The sequence below is a fragment of the Amphiprion ocellaris genome, chromosome 6 (assembly GCF_022539595.1).
Source record: "Amphiprion ocellaris isolate individual 3 ecotype Okinawa chromosome 6, ASM2253959v1, whole genome shotgun sequence".
In the NCBI taxonomy this organism is placed as follows: domain Eukaryota; kingdom Metazoa; phylum Chordata; class Actinopteri; family Pomacentridae; genus Amphiprion; species Amphiprion ocellaris.
In genome coordinates this window covers 2,507,692-2,526,800 of record NC_072771.1, presented here as the reverse complement: position 1 = coordinate 2,526,800, position 19,109 = coordinate 2,507,692, and the positions used below count along the sequence as shown (strand labels likewise).

At 31.2% G+C, this 19,109-nt stretch overlaps 1 protein-coding gene across 2 annotated transcripts; it reads right to left on the bottom strand.

The window, feature by feature from the left end:
- Window positions 1-261: 261 nt before the first annotated feature.
- On the bottom strand, window positions 262-17,377 carry LOC111569096 (tetratricopeptide repeat protein 16). Of its 2 annotated transcripts, XM_023271060.3 has the most exons (13): window positions 17,192-17,377; window positions 15,929-16,113; window positions 15,716-15,806; window positions 15,297-15,434; window positions 13,712-13,812; window positions 13,371-13,500; window positions 12,080-12,294; window positions 10,336-10,643; window positions 8,711-8,855; window positions 6,802-6,967; window positions 5,547-5,680; window positions 3,940-4,072; window positions 262-2,783 (listed from the first exon to the last, which is right to left on the bottom strand). In XM_023271060.3, exons 1-13 carry the CDS (start codon window positions 17,222-17,224, stop codon window positions 2,643-2,645), a joined length of 1,920 nt encoding a protein of 639 aa, XP_023126828.2. In that variant the 5' UTR covers window positions 17,225-17,377; the 3' UTR covers window positions 262-2,642. The 2 variants fall into 2 exon arrangements, with proteins under 2 accessions (XP_023126828.2, XP_035804458.1); XM_035948565.2 differs by lacking the exon at window positions 262-2,783 and having other exon boundaries at window positions 4,035-4,169.
- Between the last annotated feature and the right edge of the window lie 1,732 nt (window positions 17,378-19,109).

Sequence of the window (19,109 nt, the reverse complement as noted above, 5' to 3'; positions counted from 1 at the left end):
AATATTAATAAAATAAAATCTTAATAAAGTGAAATATAAAATAAAATAAAGTGAAATAAAATAAAATGAAATAATATGAAATAAAATAAAATCATATAAAATGAAATTAAGTGAAATAAAATAACAATAAAAAATAAAATGAAAAAAAATTAAATAATAAAGTGAAATAAAAGCAAACAAATTGAAATAAAAGCAAACAAAATAAAATAAGATAAGAAAAAGTGAAATAAGATAAAAATGAAATAAAATGAAGTGAAATAATATAAAATAAAATAAAGTGAAATATAATAAAATATTACTAAAATAAGATATTAATAAAGTGAAATAAGATAAAATAAAATAAAGTAAGAAAATAAAATAAAGTGAAATAAGAGCAAATAAAATAAAATGAAATAATATAAAATAAAATAAAGTGAAATAAAGCAACAATAATATAAAATAAAGTGAAATAAAATAAAATAATAATAAAGTGAAATAAGATAAAATAAAATAAAGTGAAATAAAATAAGAAATTGAAATAAGAGCAAATAAGATAAAATAAGAAAAAGTGAAATAAGAAAAAAATGAAGTAAAATAAAATAATATAAAATAGAAATAAAATAAAGTGAAATAAGATATAAAAAAAATATAGAAAAAAAATCAACAGAATATACCAGAGTGACAGTATTTAGTTTTTTTTTACAGAAATGTACAAATGAGAGAAAAAACATCTATAAAAATAAAAAAAATAAATGCGGTTTTATATTTTTTTATGTAGGTGGAATTATGAAGACATTTTGTCTTGTTACACGTTTACAGCTACGCTGTGGAAAATGTTTTTAACTGTAATATTTAAAAACAATCTACGATTATGTTTCAGATTTTCCCTGTTAAGTTACAGCGATAAAGACATTAATTTACATGTTAATGCTTAAAAAAAATTGTCAAACTGACTGTTTTCTTATTTAAATCTGCAAAAAATATCATTATTTTACAAATGGCTATTTTTGAAAGAAAGAATATGAATATTAATGGTTAAATGATGGTAAATAAATTAACTGCCTATTCATTTATCATTATCATTATTATTGTTTTTATTAAATCTACTGATCTACTGTTATTTTGCAGATTTTCCCTGTTTTATGAAGTTACAGATACTATCGAGTAAAGACTTTAATTTACATTTATTTAGTGTATTTTTTAGAACAGATAAATTAAATCTCCCGTGTGATAAACGAAGATCTGCTGATTGAAACTGAAACTAAAACTCAAGCATCAGGATGAAACTGAGACTCTGCTGCCACCTGTTGGACGACTGCAGCTAAAAACGTCTTCATTAAAGGACAATAAGACAGAAAAGTGTTGATTTAGACGCTACAGTTTGATGGAATCTAAGATTTTACACGTGGAACATGAGCTGCTTGTCTTATAGTGATTTTATAAACATGTGTCACAATAAAATGTTTATTTTTTATCCTGAATGATTCCATTTTCTGTCACAGTTTTAAGCGTTGGAGCCACTTTTTAGTTCTGACTGCTAATTATACTCTCACAGTTTGCTAATAAGGTGATTATTTTTAGAATGTTCTGCAAATAACAATATGCTAAGTGTTTATTTTTGGGATATGTTGTCGATAATCAGCTGTGATAGAAAGAAAAAGGTTGGACAGACTCAGTTTATATGGAATAAACGTTGCCAACTATAAGTATTTTGAGTAAAAGTAGCATTTTAGGTGGAATAAATCTTTAAAACTTTGCATATTTCAACTAAAATTAGTCTTTTAGGTGGAATAAAATTTAAAACCTTTATATATTAGAACAGAAAGTAGTATTTAATATAGAGTAAACCTTCAAAACTGTCAGTATTTTTGACAAAAATTAGTATTTTAAGTGGAATAACTGTTTAAAACTTTGCATATTTTGACTAAAATTAGTCTTTTAGGTGGAATAAAACTTGAAAACTAACATATTTTGACTAAAAGTAGTAGTTTAGGTGGAATAAAAATCAAAAATTGTATATAATTGAACAAAAAGTAGTATTTTGGGTGGCATAAACCCTCAGAAAATAGTATTTGAGAGAATAAACCTTTAAAATTATAAATGTTTGGACCAAAAGTAGCATTTTAGGTGGAATAAATCTTTAAAACTAAAATATTTTGACTAAAATCCATATTTTACTTGTAATAACCCTTACAAATTATAAGTATTTGTACTAAAAGTAGCATTTTAGGTGGAATAAAATGTAAAAACTGTATGTAATTGAACAGAAAGTAGTTTTTCATATGGAATAAACCTTAAAAACTATCAATATTTTGACTAAAATTAGTATTTTAAGTGGAATAAACCTCACAAATTCTAAGCATTTTGACTAAAAGTAGTGTTTTCGGAGGAATAAAACTGAAACATTGTATGTAATAAAACAGAACGTAGTATTTTAGGTGGCCTAAACCCTCAAAACTACAACTACTTGAACAGAAAATAGCATTTTAGGTGGAATAAACCTTCAAAACTATAAGTATTTTGACTAAAAGTAGCATTTTAGGTGGAATAAATCTTTAAAATTAACATATTTTGACTAAAACTAGTATTTTACGTGTAAAAAACCTTACAAACTGTCAGTATTTGGAGTAAAAGTAGTATTTTATGTTGAATAAAAGTTAAAATCAGCTCAGATCTGCTGCAGAGTTTCCTCCTGTGGGGTTTGAAGTTGGACCAGTGGATTCTGGGAGGTTTCTGGTGAGTCCTGGTCCAGTTTGGTGCGATGCTGGATGGTTGTGGACTAAAGATCGAACCGCTGACTCAACCTGCAGCAGAAAAACAGAAACCAGCAGCAGGTAAACGTTTTTAAAGATGTTAAAGCTCTTCTGTTTCGGCTTTGTCACTTTAGTCAAGAAAAAATGCTTTAAAAGTCGTTTTTTTTTCTTTTCTTTTGCCTCCAATCTGATCTGAGCAACAGCACAGAATCTTCTTAAATTATTTTTCTTTTACAGGATCTGATCTAAACAATCAGTTTTTCGTAAATTGTTGTAAATGAGAAGAAATTTTGATGAAGTATCTTTTGTTTTGTTTTTTACGGGAATTGTTATTTGTCTGCTGCAAATTTTAACTTGCAGAACAAAATAGTATCGATGAAAAATCACAATTTCTCGAATGAAGCGCACGTCACGAACGATTAGTTCAAGGACAACTGGAAAACTGAATATCTGATTGAAAATCTTTCAGTTTTTTAAAGTTTCTGGATGATAAATGATGTCATACTGGTGATTTCTTCAAGAAAAAGGAGGTTTGGAGGGTTAGAAGAGAACTAAATCTACATATATTATTTTATTGTTACTGTTATTAATATTGTTGTTATTGTCATTATTATTATTATTATTATTATTATTATTATTATTATTATTATTATTATTATTTCTACTGTTATTATCATCATCATTATCATCATTATTATTGTTGTTGATGTTAATATAGTTATTACTGTTATTATTATCATTATTACTATTATTGTTGTTGTTGTTGTTGCTATAAATAATATGGTTGTTATTTTATTGTTGTTGTTTCCCTTCATTATTCTTGAAGCTTGATTTAGTATTTACGTCATGATTTTTTTAACCAAGTGGTGGTTTTTAAGGTTCAGAAAATTAATGAAAAATGTATTTTTAACCCCGAAAAACTGAAAGATGTAAGGACAATCTCATCTGAAATAAACAAATGTAATATTTAGTATCTGTCAGAAGTCAGTTGTCCTCTCTGTAATCTTTTTGGCCTTCATGGTTCAGGTTTAAATCCTGTATTTCTGAGGGTTTGTCTGTGGAGTTTTTCCTGGTTTTTATGGATTCCTGTGTGTTTTAAAGGGCTGTCAGTGAGTTCTGTCTAAATATTTTCCTTCCAGTTACACGGGTCTCTCTATGAGCTGTAGAGCTGAAGTCTATTAGTTCTAGTATCATTTAAGAACAGCACCTGCAGGAGGTTCTTCACAGTTATCTGCAGATCTTCAGGGTTCAAACACAACTTCAGCTCCTCTCCTGCTCTAGTCGGATCTTCTGATTGGTTCTCGTTGGTCAGATTGATCTGCTGCAGCTTCTCACTCAGTCTGAGGTTAAACAACAACACAGGAAACGTTCATTCTGCTGGAGCTCATCTGGTTTTATCCCTGTGTCCATCCAGAGGAATACAAGTTATGATGGTTCCTTAGGGGGATGAAATGATATCACTGAGCAGACGAGCAGCAGTCAACGACACCAACTGCAGATATGTTCACCTCACTGTTATCTAACTTTACATCAATCTACTGTCATTTACAAAGACAACGTTGCAAATAACACATAAAGAAGTAAAGAACAAAGAAGAAGAGGAAAATGACGTAGACGAAATAAAAACAGAAGACAAAGAAGATGAGGAAGAAGGAGACGAAGAAGAGGACAAAGAAGTAGAAGACAACAAAGAAGATGAAGAAGAAGAAGAAGGAGAAGACAATGAAGATGACGACAAAGTAGACAAAGAAGTAGAAGACAACGAAGAAGATGAAGAAGAAGAAGAAGGAGAAGACAATGAAGATGACGACAAAGTAGACAAAGAAGTAGAAGACAACGAAGAAGACAATGAAGAAGACAACAAAGAAGATGAAGAAGAAGAAGAAGAAGGAGAAGACAAAGACGACAAAGAGGACAAAGAAGACGAAGAAGAAGGCGAAGAAAAGGACAAAGGAGAAGAAGAAGACAAAGAAGATGACGACAAAGTAGACAAGAAGAAGAATACAACGAAGAAGACAACAAAGACGAAGACAAGGATGACAACAAAGAAGACAACGAAGAAGAAGACAAAGAAGAAGACAAAGAAAAGAACAAAGGAGAAGATGAAAGCAACAAAGAAGACAAAGACAACGAAGAAGAAGACGACAAAGAAGACGAAGACAACGAAGAAGATAACAAAGATGAAAAAGAAGACAACGAAGAAGAAGAAGACAAAGAAGAAGACCAAGAAGAAGACAAATAAGAAGACGATGACAAAGAAGATGAAGAAGCAGACAACAAAGAAGACAACAAAGATGAAGAAGACAAAGAAGAAATGAAGAAAAGGACCAAGGAGAAGAAGAAGACAATAAAGAAGAAGACAAAGAAGAAGACAAAGAAAAGAACAAAGGAGAAGATAAAGACAACAAAGAAGACAAAGACGATGAAGTAAAAGATGACAAAGAAGACAAAGAAGAAGAAGACGACAGAGAAGACGAGGACAACGAAGAAGAAGACAAAGAAGAAGAAGAGGACAAAGATGTCGACAAAGAAGACAACGAAGAAGACAATGAACAAGAAAACGACGACAAAGAAGATGATGAAGAAGAAGACAACAGAGAAAACAATGAAGACAAAGAAAAGAACAAAGGACAAGATGAAAGCGACAAAGAAGACGAAGACAACAAAGAAGAAGACGACAAAGAAGACAAAGACAACGAAGAAGAAGACGACAAAGAAGATGAAGACAACGAAGAAGAAGACGACAAAGAAGACAAAGACAACGAAGAAGAAGAAGACAAAGAAAACGAAGACAACGAAGAAGAAGACGCTGACCTGTGTGGGTCTGAGGATGAACTCCAGGTCTGGATTGTGTCCATCAGCTGAACTCTGATTGCTTCTCCTTTAGGACTGGACAGAACATCAGAGACACTGTAGCCTGGAAACAGATTCATCAACATTGGAGGAACCTACAAAACAAAACAACACACAAACAAACACACAAACAAACACAGTTTACTCATAATTACTGCCATAAACTCTGGAAATATTCAGGTTGTGGGAGGTTCAGCTCTATGGAAACAGAATGAAGAAGAAGAAGAAGAAGAAGAAGTCTGGTTCCTGTTCCAGTCGTTGCTCAGCTTCATGGTCCAGTTTCTCCAGCAGACGTTCTCCAGCTGGTAGAGAACTTATTGCTGGGTTTATTTGGACAATCATCATGTTTTATCTCCACATTAATCTCCATTTTATCAGGAACATCCTGGACTGTTTCAAACCAGGAGACTCTATGAAGATGGGATTCAGAGAACAATGGATTAGAGGTCTATGACCTCAACACAAACATCTGCTCTGGTGCTGGAGCTCAGAAACTGTTTTAAATGAAACATGCAGAATAATGGGATTTGGATGGAATATCCTGATTTTAAGCTTGTTATTCCCATGATTAGTCAAAGGACAATCAAAAATTACAAAAATTGACTTAAAAATCTTTCTTTTTTTGATGTTTTTGGCTGAAAAATCTTGATATATTGGTGATTTATTGAAGAAAAAAGGGTTAAAAATAGAATTAAATTAAAATATTTGTAGCTTGTAACAGTCTGCAGAACTCTCTTTTTGTCTTGAACCTGAATAATTTTCATCTGGATGTGCACACAGTTGGTTCCCCTTTATTATCATTATTGTTCCTTGAAGCATGATTTAGCATTTTTAGCATGATTTTTGAACCTGGTCGTGGGCTTTGGAGGTTCAGAAAGTTAAGGACAATTGCATTTTTGCATTGAAAAACTGAAATAAACACATTTAACATGTAGTATCTGCAAGAATTTCTGAAAGAAAAGTCTGTTTTGAAGTTTGGAGGGTTGAAAGAGTATTAAATGAATTTATTTGTCACCTTTATATGTACATGCAGAACCATTTCTGTGACATTTCTTGTCTTGAGCCTGAATATTTGCCTGAATGTGCAAGATTTCCAACAGAATTTTGTTATAGTTTCATGTGCATTGCTAATAAAATCTTCTTTAATCCTCAAGGTTAATGACAACTGCATCATTTGATGAAAGGACTTGGACCAGACTGATTAACGACTTCTGACCTCCTGGTTGTTTGGATCCAGGACCAGCATGCAGATAAAATCGTCTCTGGCTGAATTCCAGTCCAGCAGCTTCCTGAAGGCCTTGGATCTGCTCTCGTAGTAGCGACCGACTGCCGGGTTGTAGTGGATGGCGACGGAAAACATGTCGACTGCCTCCTGGAAACGTCTGCAGGTACAAAAACACAAAAGAAAAGCATCAAAATGGGATTTTACAGCATGAAAAGCTTTGTTTGTGGGTCAAAGCAGCTAAAAACATCTTAGTTTTAGTAAAATTTCCACTCGACCACCTCAGATTTGCCTAAAATTAAAAAAAATATATGGACATAAATAAAGACATTTCTGAAATTTTACCTTGATAAATGTGCATCTCATAAAATTAGAATATAGTAGAAAATCTTTCCCATCAGAAATTGCTCAAAATATCAGAATTATTATTTAGAGTTTGGATATTTTTGCATTATTAATCCTTTTTGTAATTGGTTCTTTGGAATATTCTAATATTTTGAGAAATGTTTTGAGACAGTTTCAAGAGCTATAAGCTTTTATTACAAAATTTTACGTGTGATGAGTGTAGAAAATATTTAATTTTCACTCAGAGTAATGTTTGATTAAAAACAAAGTTTTTCTAGTTATATGAGATGCATCTGTACATGAAACACTGAGATTTAAAAAAAATAAGAAAAAAGGGGGAAAATTAAACAAAGAAAAATAAATCATAGTTGCTCAATCAGTTACAAAAGTTGAACGGAAATGTCGGTGGTACTTTTATTATTTCCACAGAAATATAGAAAATAATCACTTGTTTGCTAAGAAATTCCCCCAAAAATGTCTTTATTTCATCATCAAACTTTTAGAGCAGTTTCTGCACAACCAACTCTGATTTGCCTGATTTTCATGAACCATTAAATCTGAATGTTAAGAAAAAATATTTGAGAAATTTTAGCTTGATAGGGGAACATAAAATGGAGAAAAGTTTTGCAAAGTTTGATGACAAATATTTAACTTTTTCCATCAAATTCTATTTATATGAGACACATCTGTACATGAAACACTTTTAGATTTTAAAAAAAATAAAGAAAAAAAAGGAAAAGTTAAGAGCAAAATTAAGCTAAGAAAAAAAATCATAGCTACTCAATCCGTTAAGAAAGTTCAATGAAAATATCGGTGGTAGTTTTTTTATTTAAACAGAAATATAGAAAATAATCACTTGTTCGGTCAAAAATTCTCTCAAAAATGTCTTAATTTCACCTTAAATCATCAAATTTTTAGAGCAATTTCTGCACAATTAACTCTGATTTTCCTGATTTTTATTTTTTTTAAAATCTGAATATTAATAAAGATATTTGTGAAATTTTATCTGTAATTAAAACTATTTTTGTTTGACTGTCCACCAGTATTTTAAATTTTGTGCAACTTATCAAACCGGCTCGATCGATTATTAAATTTCAACAAAGTTTTTCCTAAATGTTTGTATTTCAGATTAAAAGGTATTTTATAGGTTTAGTTTTGTATTATTGTGACATATTTGACATTTGGTTCAGAAAATATCAATAGTTATCGTCTGAATTATTGGTTTTTTGCTCATTTTCATGGCAGCTTCACTTATTTTCTTTCATATTTCAACTCCCCCATAATCAGAGATTATTGGACCTACTTTTCTGATATTACAGATTATAAATCAGTGACATGATGATAAATAACAGAGAAAATTTCATGTTTTTATCTTCAATATTTCCTGAGATATTGTTGCTCAAACAGCCTCAGCTTTCAGCGTGAGAAAAACCTGCTGAAAGTGGGTCAAAGTCGATTTTTGAAGTTTATTTATCTGGGAAAGTGTTTCACATACGAAGCTAAAATTTCAGATATATGTTTATAAACGTCTATATTTGAAGCTGTGAAAGTTTCCGACCCGTCCTGGAAGCGGAAGCAGCCCAGCGTGTTGTGGACGACGGCCAGTCGGAGTCGGACCGCCGGGTCTTCAGGCGACAGCATCTCCTCGGCCTGCCGGTAGTCGGCCAGAGCAAAACACCAGTCGCACAGCTGGAAGAAGCAGTCTGAGACACAAAAACAGGTCAATAAAACAACTTATCAACACAATCAGTGGTCTAGAAATCAATACATTCGCCCTGGGTTTCATTTCCACAACAGCTGCTGCAGAAAATACACATTCCACCTGAAAAAATAATTTTTTTGTTTGTTTTTTTGTCATTAATCAGTCAATAAATCAGATTTTATCAATGTTTTTTGCACTTTTCAAACAAATATAATGTAACAGTCGAGATTCACTAAACCAACATGACAATATTTAGAAGTAAAGTGAACAAAGACAACTAAAGTACACAAAAATGCATAAATAAATACAAAAAAATCAGTTTTTACAATAGTAATGTGGTGTAAAGTGTGTTTCCAGACGCATCATACATAAATATCTACAACGTGCAACACATTTAAGTTTCTATAGTTATTAGTTGCAGTAATATCTGTAGTTATTTATATAAAATAATGTTGTTTGAGTGTTTATTATGCTTATAAACCTTGTATTCAGATCTTGACTGTGTATTTTCTACTTTTAATTTAGTTTAAAGGTTTAATTTTACCAGTTGCATCCTGTCTTGATTTTTTGCATATATTGGTTTTGTTTTTAAATCTGCTTCATAAATAAATTAGATTCGATAGAAACACAGGTAGAGATCCTTTATTTTATTGTTTCTCTTTATGATTTTATCGTATTATTTTATTCAGGATTCAAGATCAACAACAACAAAACCAATAATAACGATAACAATAATAATGATAATAATACATTTAATAATAAAGTTATTCAGATAAATTTATGTAAAATATCATTGTAGAGTTTTAACTGTAATATGTAATTTAGTCAGGCATTTTTTTATATTAAATAATGTTGTAGGTTTGTACACTTTTATTTATATTTATATATTATTTAAAGTTAAATTTAAAATTTACTCAGCAAGGTAAATCTACATAATATAGAATATTGTTTAATTTAAATGTGTTCGTTACGTTTTAAATTCAAATACATTTATAAAAATTAAATTAAATAAAAATAAATTAAATCAAATTAAGAAAATTTAGTTAAGAAAATAAAATAAAATTAAGAAATAAAATTAAATTAAATTAAATTGAATTAACATCTAATTAATTAAATTAAATTAAATAAATAAAGTTGAATTGAATTAATTTGATAAAATCTAATTAAATTAAATTAATAAAATAAAATGAAATTGAATTACCAAAATAAAATCAATTTGATTATTTAACTTTTGTTCTGATTTTGGGTTTATTTAAAAGATAAAAAGAGGAGAGTTAAAGGTTCTGCTGGCTGCATGTTTCACTCATGAATATTCTAGCTAAGAAAAAAACAACATATAAAGATGCTAACACAGACTGGATTTTTCTGGGAGGAGGAAACTTTTAGCACCGTTAAGACTCAGCAGTGGTTTTATTTCTGCGTTCTAAAGCTCAGATTGTGTCTTCAGTGTGAATATGATGAATAATAATAAAGACATGAACCTCCTCTGTTCAGGTAGAGTCCAGCCTGGTTCTTCTCCTCCTCGATGGCTTTGTTCAGCAGCAGAGCGGCTTCAGAATAAAGTCGTCGGCTGAAACACTGGACGGCGAAGTCGTTGTAGGTGAGGACCAGCTGAAGCTCCGCCTCCTGGAGAACAGAAACGCTCTCTGACTTCCTGTCTGTGGCCTTCGACTGACCTGCGACCTCCTCTTCATCCTCCTCCTCCTCCTCCTCCTCTCTCAGCTCTGCAGCCTGGACCAGCTCCTCGATGGCTGCTGTGAAATCCTGCAGACGTCGGTACAGAATCCCTCTGATGGAAACACAGTTACACTGAATAAAACACATCTAATTAACATTTAATCACCTAGAATTCTGTATATTCTGAACCTTAATATTTAAATTCATTCATATCGTAAAGTCTGAGTTGAAATACTTCAGTTGGTGATGATAGAATAGAGTCTAAATCTTAAAATGTAATCTAGTTAAGTACATTTTAGTAAAGTGAAATCAGTGCATCAAAATTAAATATTATTATTTAGGCTTATCGGGTAAATTTATATTAATACTGAAGGGTTTATATGTTAACATTTAAGATTTGTTTTGTATATTGTATATTTAAATAAGTACATTTATCTATTAAATAACATTTTAGGCTGTAAACGTTCAAATTTAAACTTGCTAGGTAAATCTCTTTAATATATGACATTTTAGATTCTTTAACTTAATATTAAAATTAGTTATGGAAATGTATTCATTACTGTTATTATCATTATTACTATTACTAATAACAATAATAATAATATATTATTATTGTTGTTATTAATAATTATTGGCAATAATAAATAACCTTGATAAAGGTTGAGATAAATGATTTGAAATCATTTTTAAAAACCTTAGAATTTAAACCTGCTATAATATAATATAATATAATATAATATAATATATAATATAATATAATATAATATAATATAATATAATATAATATAATATAATATAATATAATATAATATAATATAATATAATATAATATAATATAATATAATATAATATAATATAATATATTGCTGTGATACAATTATTTGAATTCATATTAAAATGAGTTAAGGAAATGAATTTAATAATATAAATTAAATATTTAGCTTATTATTATTATTATTATTATTATTATTATTATTATTATTATTATTATTATTATTATTATTATTAATGATAATGATAATAATAATAATAATAATAATAATAATAATAATAATAATAATAATAATAATAATAATAATAATAATAATAATAATAATAAAGCTATTCAGATACATTTATATTAAAAAATATTGTAGGGTTTTAACTATAATATTTAATTTAGTCAGGCTAATTTTTTAGATTAAATAATATTGTAGATTTGTACACCTTCTTATTTAAACTTAAATTTTAAATTTACAGGCATTTGTAACGTTCATCTAATTTCTCTATTTGAAATAACTTGTTTTAAATGTTCTGTGTAAATAATGACAGCTTAAGTTAAATTGAATGAATTTAGTTTAATCAATACTGTAGAAAATGTTTACTAACTAATGCAGGATTTCTGCAGCGTTTATAATCTGACAAAGAACAAAACAGGTTCACTGATGATGAAAACTGCTAGTTTCAGGTCTTTACATTCGTAGATAATCAGACGTTTGCACATTTTCTGCATCCTGATTTCCTCCCACAGTCTAGACCACTTGATGGATCTTTATTGAGTGTGTTTACCTGAACAGGTGGAGTCGTGGGTCCTGAGGGTTGTTCTCCAGAGCCACGTTGATCATGCACAGAGCTTGGGGCAGCTGGCCGGTCAGAGTTTTGTCCACGGCCTTCAGTCTGGACGCTTCGCTGGCTTCATGCAGCTGCTGCAGCAGAAGTCCAGCTGCTGGACATGAAGGGTTCAACGCCAACGCCGCCTTCACGTCCTGATAGCAGCGCAACGTCTGGACGACGAGAACATCAGCTGGATATTTAAAACACTGACTCCACCTTCTCTGATTTACATGAAACTGTTTCATCATAAACTCTGGATATTTTAAATGTTGTCTGTGAAATACTAGCTTCATATATCAGACACTTTTTGAGAGAATTATTTTTAAAAATCTGCCTGTCGACCCACATTCAGCAGGTTTACTATTCAAATATGAAATCAGTTCACTATGAAAGTACAGCAACTGTTCATGAACAACATAGGAAATGTTGATTTAAGAGGAATTTAAATATTAACTGCATCTTTGTGTCTTTCTGTGTCTTTTCTGCATCTTTGTGTCTTTCTGCATCTTTTCTGCATCTTTGTGTCTTTCTGCGTCTTTTCTGCATCTTTGTGTCTTTCTGCATCTTTTTCTGCGTCTGTGAGTCTTTCTGCATCTTTGTGTCTTTCTGCATCTTTGTGTCTTTCTGCATCTACTTCTGCATCTTCGTGTCTTTCTGCATCTTCTTCTGTATCTTTGAATCTTTCTGCATCTTTTTCTTCATCTTTGTGTCTTTCTGCATCTTTTTCTATTTTCTGCATCTTTGTGTCTTTCTGCATCTACTTCTGCATCTTCGTGTCTTTCTGCATCTTTTTCTACTTTTTCTGCATCTTTGTGTCTTTCTGCATCTTTTTCTGCATCTTTGTGTCTTTCTACGTCTTTTTCTACATCTTCGTGTCTTTCTGCATCTACTTCTGCATCTTTGTGTCTTTCTGCATCTTTTTCTGCATCTTCGTGTCTTTCTGCATCTTTTTCTACTTTTTCTGCATCTTTGTGTCTTTCTCCATCTTTTTCTGCATCTTTGTGTCTTTCTACGTCTTCTTCTACATCTTCATGTCTTTCTGCATCTTGCTCTGCGTCTTTGAGTCCTCAAAGAGCCTTGTCCTGCTGTTTAACTGCTGTTTTGTTTTTTTTTTGTTTTTTACAGAGCAGAGCTTCATCCAGTCTGCAGCCACATTAAAACTATATGTAAAAATGAAGAAATACAGGCCTACTGTTTTGTTGACCTGCTGGTTTTAGGTGTTTAAAGAGTAAATCGTCTCTCTAACCTGCTGAAGCCGTCGGTGCAGTCGAGCTCTGAGGACGTAGAGATCAGCGGTGGGATTTCCTGACGTCATCCAGTGGTTCAGCAGCTTCAGAGAGTCGGAGTATCGTCCTGCAGCGCTCAGACAGACCACACTGGAATAAAAATCACAATAAACTCAACTGCAGATCAGAAATATCACATTTATCTTGAGTATTTCTGATTAATCCCATGTTTGAGTTAAAGCTGAGGTAATTTAAATGCTTGAATATCCACAAAAACTGAGATATTTCTGCAAGATGATTGATAGTAAATGAAACTACGAAAGCACAGTTTTAATGTTATTTTAAGACGCAGCTTTCAGACCTTCTGACTTTATAAACTCTGCAGTCGGGTTTCAGCTCAGCAGCTTTGCTAAAAGCCTCCAGAGCTTCAAGGAAAAGACTTTGATCCAACAGAGACTGACCCTGAAGACAAACAGAAAGATGTGCAGCAAATTATTTTCTGTTTGAGTGAAGAAGTGAGGTTTTATGAAGTGTGGACTGTAATTCGCTGCAAAAATAAATTCTAGGTGACGGACAAAAATGTACGTGACATTAGGAAAGAAAAGTATTAAAGATCCACAGAACATTAATGAAATTCACCATGAGGTGGACATTTATCAGAATAAACCTGGATTTTAAAGTTATAAATGATGCTGCATGACAGAGAAACACTGGATATCGAGTCTAAACAAACGACAAATAAATCATAATGACGTTTCTTTTACACACTGCTTTGCTGTGAAATAATATTTATTCTTCTTTTGTACATTATATATCTTTTAATTAATTTGTTCAGTCATATTTACTTTTCTTTAATTAATTTAAACTAACTGAATTTATTTTCTTTTGCACATTGTTTTCTTTAACTTAATGTAATGAAGAAATGCATTTTTCTTTTATATAATAATTTTTGGTAGCTAATTTAATAAATCAGATTTACTTTTCCTTTACATATTGCTTGGTTTTACTTAATTGAATAAATTATATTGTACATTATTTTTCTTTTATTTAATTTGGTAAATTATATTTACTTTTCTTTTACACATTATTATCAATTATATTAGTTTTAAATAATTAGATTTATTTTCTTTTATATATTTTCTTTTCTTTTACTTAATTTAAAAAATAAAATTTACTTTTCTTTTACACATTAATTTTTGATTATATGAATAATAAGAATTAATTATATTGATTTTTCTTTTGTACTTTTCTTTTATTAACTTTTACATTTTGGTCTTTTACTTATTCGACTAAATTACATTTATGTTTCTTTTACGTACTATTTTTTATCGTAATTTGATGAATATTTTTTAAACTATTTTTTTAATCCTGAATATCTTTGTTGTACACATTCTTTTCTGATCCTTAATTTAATAAATTAGACGTACTTTTCTTTTACACCTTCTTCTCTTTTACCTAATTTGATAATCGTATTTATTTTTCTTTTACACATTTTGTCTTTTACTAATTCATTAAATCATATTTGTTGTATTTTTCACATTCTTCTCTCGTACTTAATTTAATATATCATATGTATTTATTTTTTATATCTTCTTTTCCTTCATTTAATTAAATTGAAGAAGAAGTTTTTGTTAACCCTGAAACTTTCTCCATTCTCTGCAATGCAGTTTTACTTTTTGAAATGTTATTTTTAAAATTGCAACTGATAATTTCCGCACGACATCATTTAATCCTTTTAACCATAAATATGGAAATGATGCATTTCCCTGGACTGCAGAAGGAAACGTGTCGATTAATAGTGAGAATCCTTCAATCTTCATGTGTGTCTGTTTCTGTGAGACATGAATGATTCATAAAAACATCCAACACGTTACGTATCTTCGATTGTTTCAGGGTCACAGAACGTTATTTTCAGATCTGCTGCAGCCGTTCATAAACATCTGTACCTGCAGGTAGTAGATGAAGGCCAGGCGACGGCTGAAAGCTCCGGGCAGCAGGATCCCGGCCTGTTTATAAGAAGCTGCTGCTGACTGGAAGTCGCAGAGCTGCAGGAAGGCCTCGGCCCGACTAACGTACAGCTGAGTCTGAAACAAACGTCAACGCAGGAAGGAAAACGAGGATTTCAAGTTGAGATACCGAGAAAATAAACCGGAGAACTTCAACCGGCAGCTGAACATCATTTCTTTGAAGTTAGAACCAGGTTTATAAGCACAGAAAACGCAGAAAAAAGACTTTCTAACAGATTCAACATAAAAATTTAAATCACTGTGTATCTGTTTTACACATTATTAACTATAGAAGCACAAACGCCAGCACACAGCAGGTTTTTATCAGCAGTAACTTGGAGTTCTGCTTCGTTCAGGACCTGTTCTGGCAGCAGGTTGATTCCTTTAGTGAAACAGATCACAGCCTTCTCATACTGAAACCTTCCCATCGCCTTGGTTCCATTTCTGGAACTGCAAAACACAAACATGACTAGATTTTCACATATTTGCAACAAAAACCCCTCACTTTAAAAAAAAAAACCCCACAAATTAGAGATAAATTGTAGTTCTTGTGTTCTCGTCTCGTCTCTCACTGTTCTGCTGCTCTGTTCTGGATGATGACGTTCCCCTGAAGTTCTGGTTTTTGCTGCCGTTTCTCTGCAGGCGTCAGAAATATTTTACTGGAGCCGAAAAGCTGCTTGATGGAGGTTTTTCTTCTGGCTTCGTCCAGCTGCTCCTCAGACACGGCGGTGGAGAATAAACTCTGATCTGCTGCCTGCTGATGGACAAAAACAGACCAAGATTTAGTGTGTACAAACACCAAAACACCTCACTTTTCCTGACAAAACAAACTGTATGTAGAGTCTATCTAACTCTTTTTCATTCCAGGTTTGTTTTTGTGCAGTTTCTACAAGAGCTGAATGATTTGTGGACAATATCTCTAAATATAAATGTGACTTCACTGGAAAAGTGTCAGCTTTAGGTCAATATTCACTGTAAAGAGTAAAGTATTGCAACACAACCCCTCCAGCAAAGACAAACTGGTAAATAAATGAAATAAAAACATGTCTGTTATCAGAAATAAAGGTGGATATACAACGTATTGAAAAAGTAAAACATTAGAATCTCAATCTGTTCAATTAATTTCCTACTGTGAGGTTTGTAACTTAAATACAAACTTTTTCAACAGTTCATTTTGTGTTTTAGACAAGAGCAAATACCAATTATTCAACTTTAAAGTAATGTAAATACAGTGAGGAGGTACAACTTTGAATTATTTTCCAGTTAATACTGAACAGTGGTGTACTCACTTTTGTTTTATGCTGCTAGCTACAATCTGAAAACCTTTTTCTATCATTAAAACACTTTAAATTTCCACTATCGCGTTATTTAACCAAGGCTTATTTAGCTTAGCCTGACACCAGATAGCTTTAATATTTAGCTAGCTCCATTCTTCTTGCTATTGTTCAAGAATTTATTTACCTTTTTGTCATTTGTCTCCTCAAAAGTGGACATTGCATTGCTGAAATAGCTGTTTTGTGTTATCTTAATGACTTTTTATCTATTTATTTTCACTTGTCTAGTATTTTTTGAGTCCCTGGCTAATGCTAAAATCTGACTGTCGCCATGGAAATCAACTTTAACACTAGTAGAAGCTTCAATTTTATCAACAAATATTATCTACATTGAATTAGATATTATTTTCTTCTCTTTATATCATTAAAACCTTTGTAAAAAATTCAAGTTTACCTGTGCAGTATTATGTAACCGAGGTTTATCTAACTTAAACTGCAATAAGACAAGTTTAACGTTTAGCTAACTATATTTTTTCTACTGTTCGTCGATAATTTATTTACCTTATCGTCATTTGGGTCCTCAGAAATGTCCATTCTGCTGCTGAAGTAGTTGTTTTACATTCTCTTAAGAACTTTTGCTTCAGCTTGTTCGCGTTTTTAGGTACTTTTGGGGTCGCTTACGAAGGTTAAATCTGACTGTCGCGCTGGAAACCAACTCCAACACCAGCAGCGACTTTTATGCTGTTAACAAAGATGATCGACTACGAACAGGATGCTCATCTCCTCTCACTTCCGGATCCGTTTCAACTTCGCCATAAAAACACTTTAAACTGTAATATTTAACGTCCACAGGTGCGAATACAATTATAGCTTTGAGTTATACTTAACAAAATATGTAATTGAGATTGGGGTTTCTGATGCTGTCGGCACAATTACCGCATAATCGCTACATTGTGGCCAAAAGCTAACAAGCTAACTTTTAGCCGGTTAGCTATTTCTCTGCGAAAGAGGTGAGCTCTAAATTGCATTTAAATAATTAATTATTGAGTTGGACGGATGTCAGCCATCGTGTCGGCCATTTTAAAAATTTTTTGACTTGATTTAACAATATTTTGTGTCCGTATCAGAGGAGGCTGTAGTTTTAAACAGCGGATGTTGGATCGTTGTTTGCCGCCACAGCGCCTCCTACCGACCGGGATGACCGTTAAAAAATGTGTTTTTAATGTTTATTTCACCCTTAACACTACTTTCTGATGAATTATTTGTTGTTCTAAAGGTTTATTCCACCCAAAATGTGCCTGATTATGAACGAGTTCATGTTTTAAACGTTAATTATACCCAAAACACCACTTTCTGTGCAAACATTTACATTTTGAAAGGTTTATTCCACCAGAAATATTGCTTTCTGTCCATGTAGTTGTAGTTTTAAAGGTTTATTCCATCCAGAATAATACTCTCTAATGTACAGCTTGTATTTTTAAAGATTTATTTCACCCAAAATACTATTTTCTGTGTAAATACTTTTGGCTCGAAGAGTTTATTCCCCCCAAAAAACTGCTTTGTGTCGAAGTATTGATAATATTAAAAGTCTATTCCACCCAATTATTGTACAAATATTTATAATTTTAAAGATTTATTCTACTCAAAATACTATTTTATTTCTCAGTATTTATCATGTTAAATGTTTATCCCAAAAGAAATATTACTTTCTGTCCAAGTAATTGTAGTTTTAAAGGTGTATTCCACTCAAAATACTAATTTCTGTCCAAGTAAATAAAGTTTTAAAGCTGTATTACATCCAAATCTGACTTTCTAACAAACAATTTATGATATTAGGGTTTTACTCAACCCAAAACATGACTTTTTGTACAAGTATTTTTAGTTTATTGTTTTTTTCCAGTCCAAAGGGCTACTTTCTCTCCAAATATTTATAATTTTTAAAGCTTCTTCTATCCAAATCTGAGTTTGTAATAAACGATTTCTGATTTTAAGGGGTTTACTCAACCCAAAATACAAATTGTTGTGCAATTATTTATAGTTTATAGGTATATTCTGCCTAAAATACTAATATTTGTCCAATTAAATGTAGTTTTAAAGGTTTATTGCATCCAAATCTGACTTTCTAACAAACAATTCATGATTTTAGAGGTTTATTCAGCCCAAAATATGAATATTTGTACAAGTATTTATAGTTTTAAAGGTTGATTCCATCCAAAATACTAATTTCTGCCCAAGTAAATACAGTTTTTAAGGTTTATTACATCCAAATCTGACTTTCTAACAAACAATTTATGATTTTAGGTGTTTACTCAACCCAAAATATGAATTATTGTACAAGTATTTATACTTTTAAATGTCTATTCCACTCTAAATATGGCTTTCTAACTAACAAGTTATGTTTTAAAAGGTCTACTCCACCTAAAACTGTACGGCGTTGTTTATTTGTTTATTTTGCCAGTGTCTGTGGGCTATAAAATCT

Coding starts and splice junctions, on each gene's coding strand:
- LOC111569096 (XM_023271060.3), bottom strand. CDS start 17,224: ATGGACATTTCTGAGGACCCAAATGACGATAAG. Junction 13,813..15,296: donor CCTTCATCTACTACCTGCAG/GTACAGATGTTT, acceptor GTTTGTCTTCAG/GGTCAGTCTCTGTTGGATCA. Junction 10,644..12,079: donor CCACGACTCCACCTGTTCAG/GTAAACACACTC, acceptor TGTTTCCATCAG/AGGGATTCTGTACCGACGTC.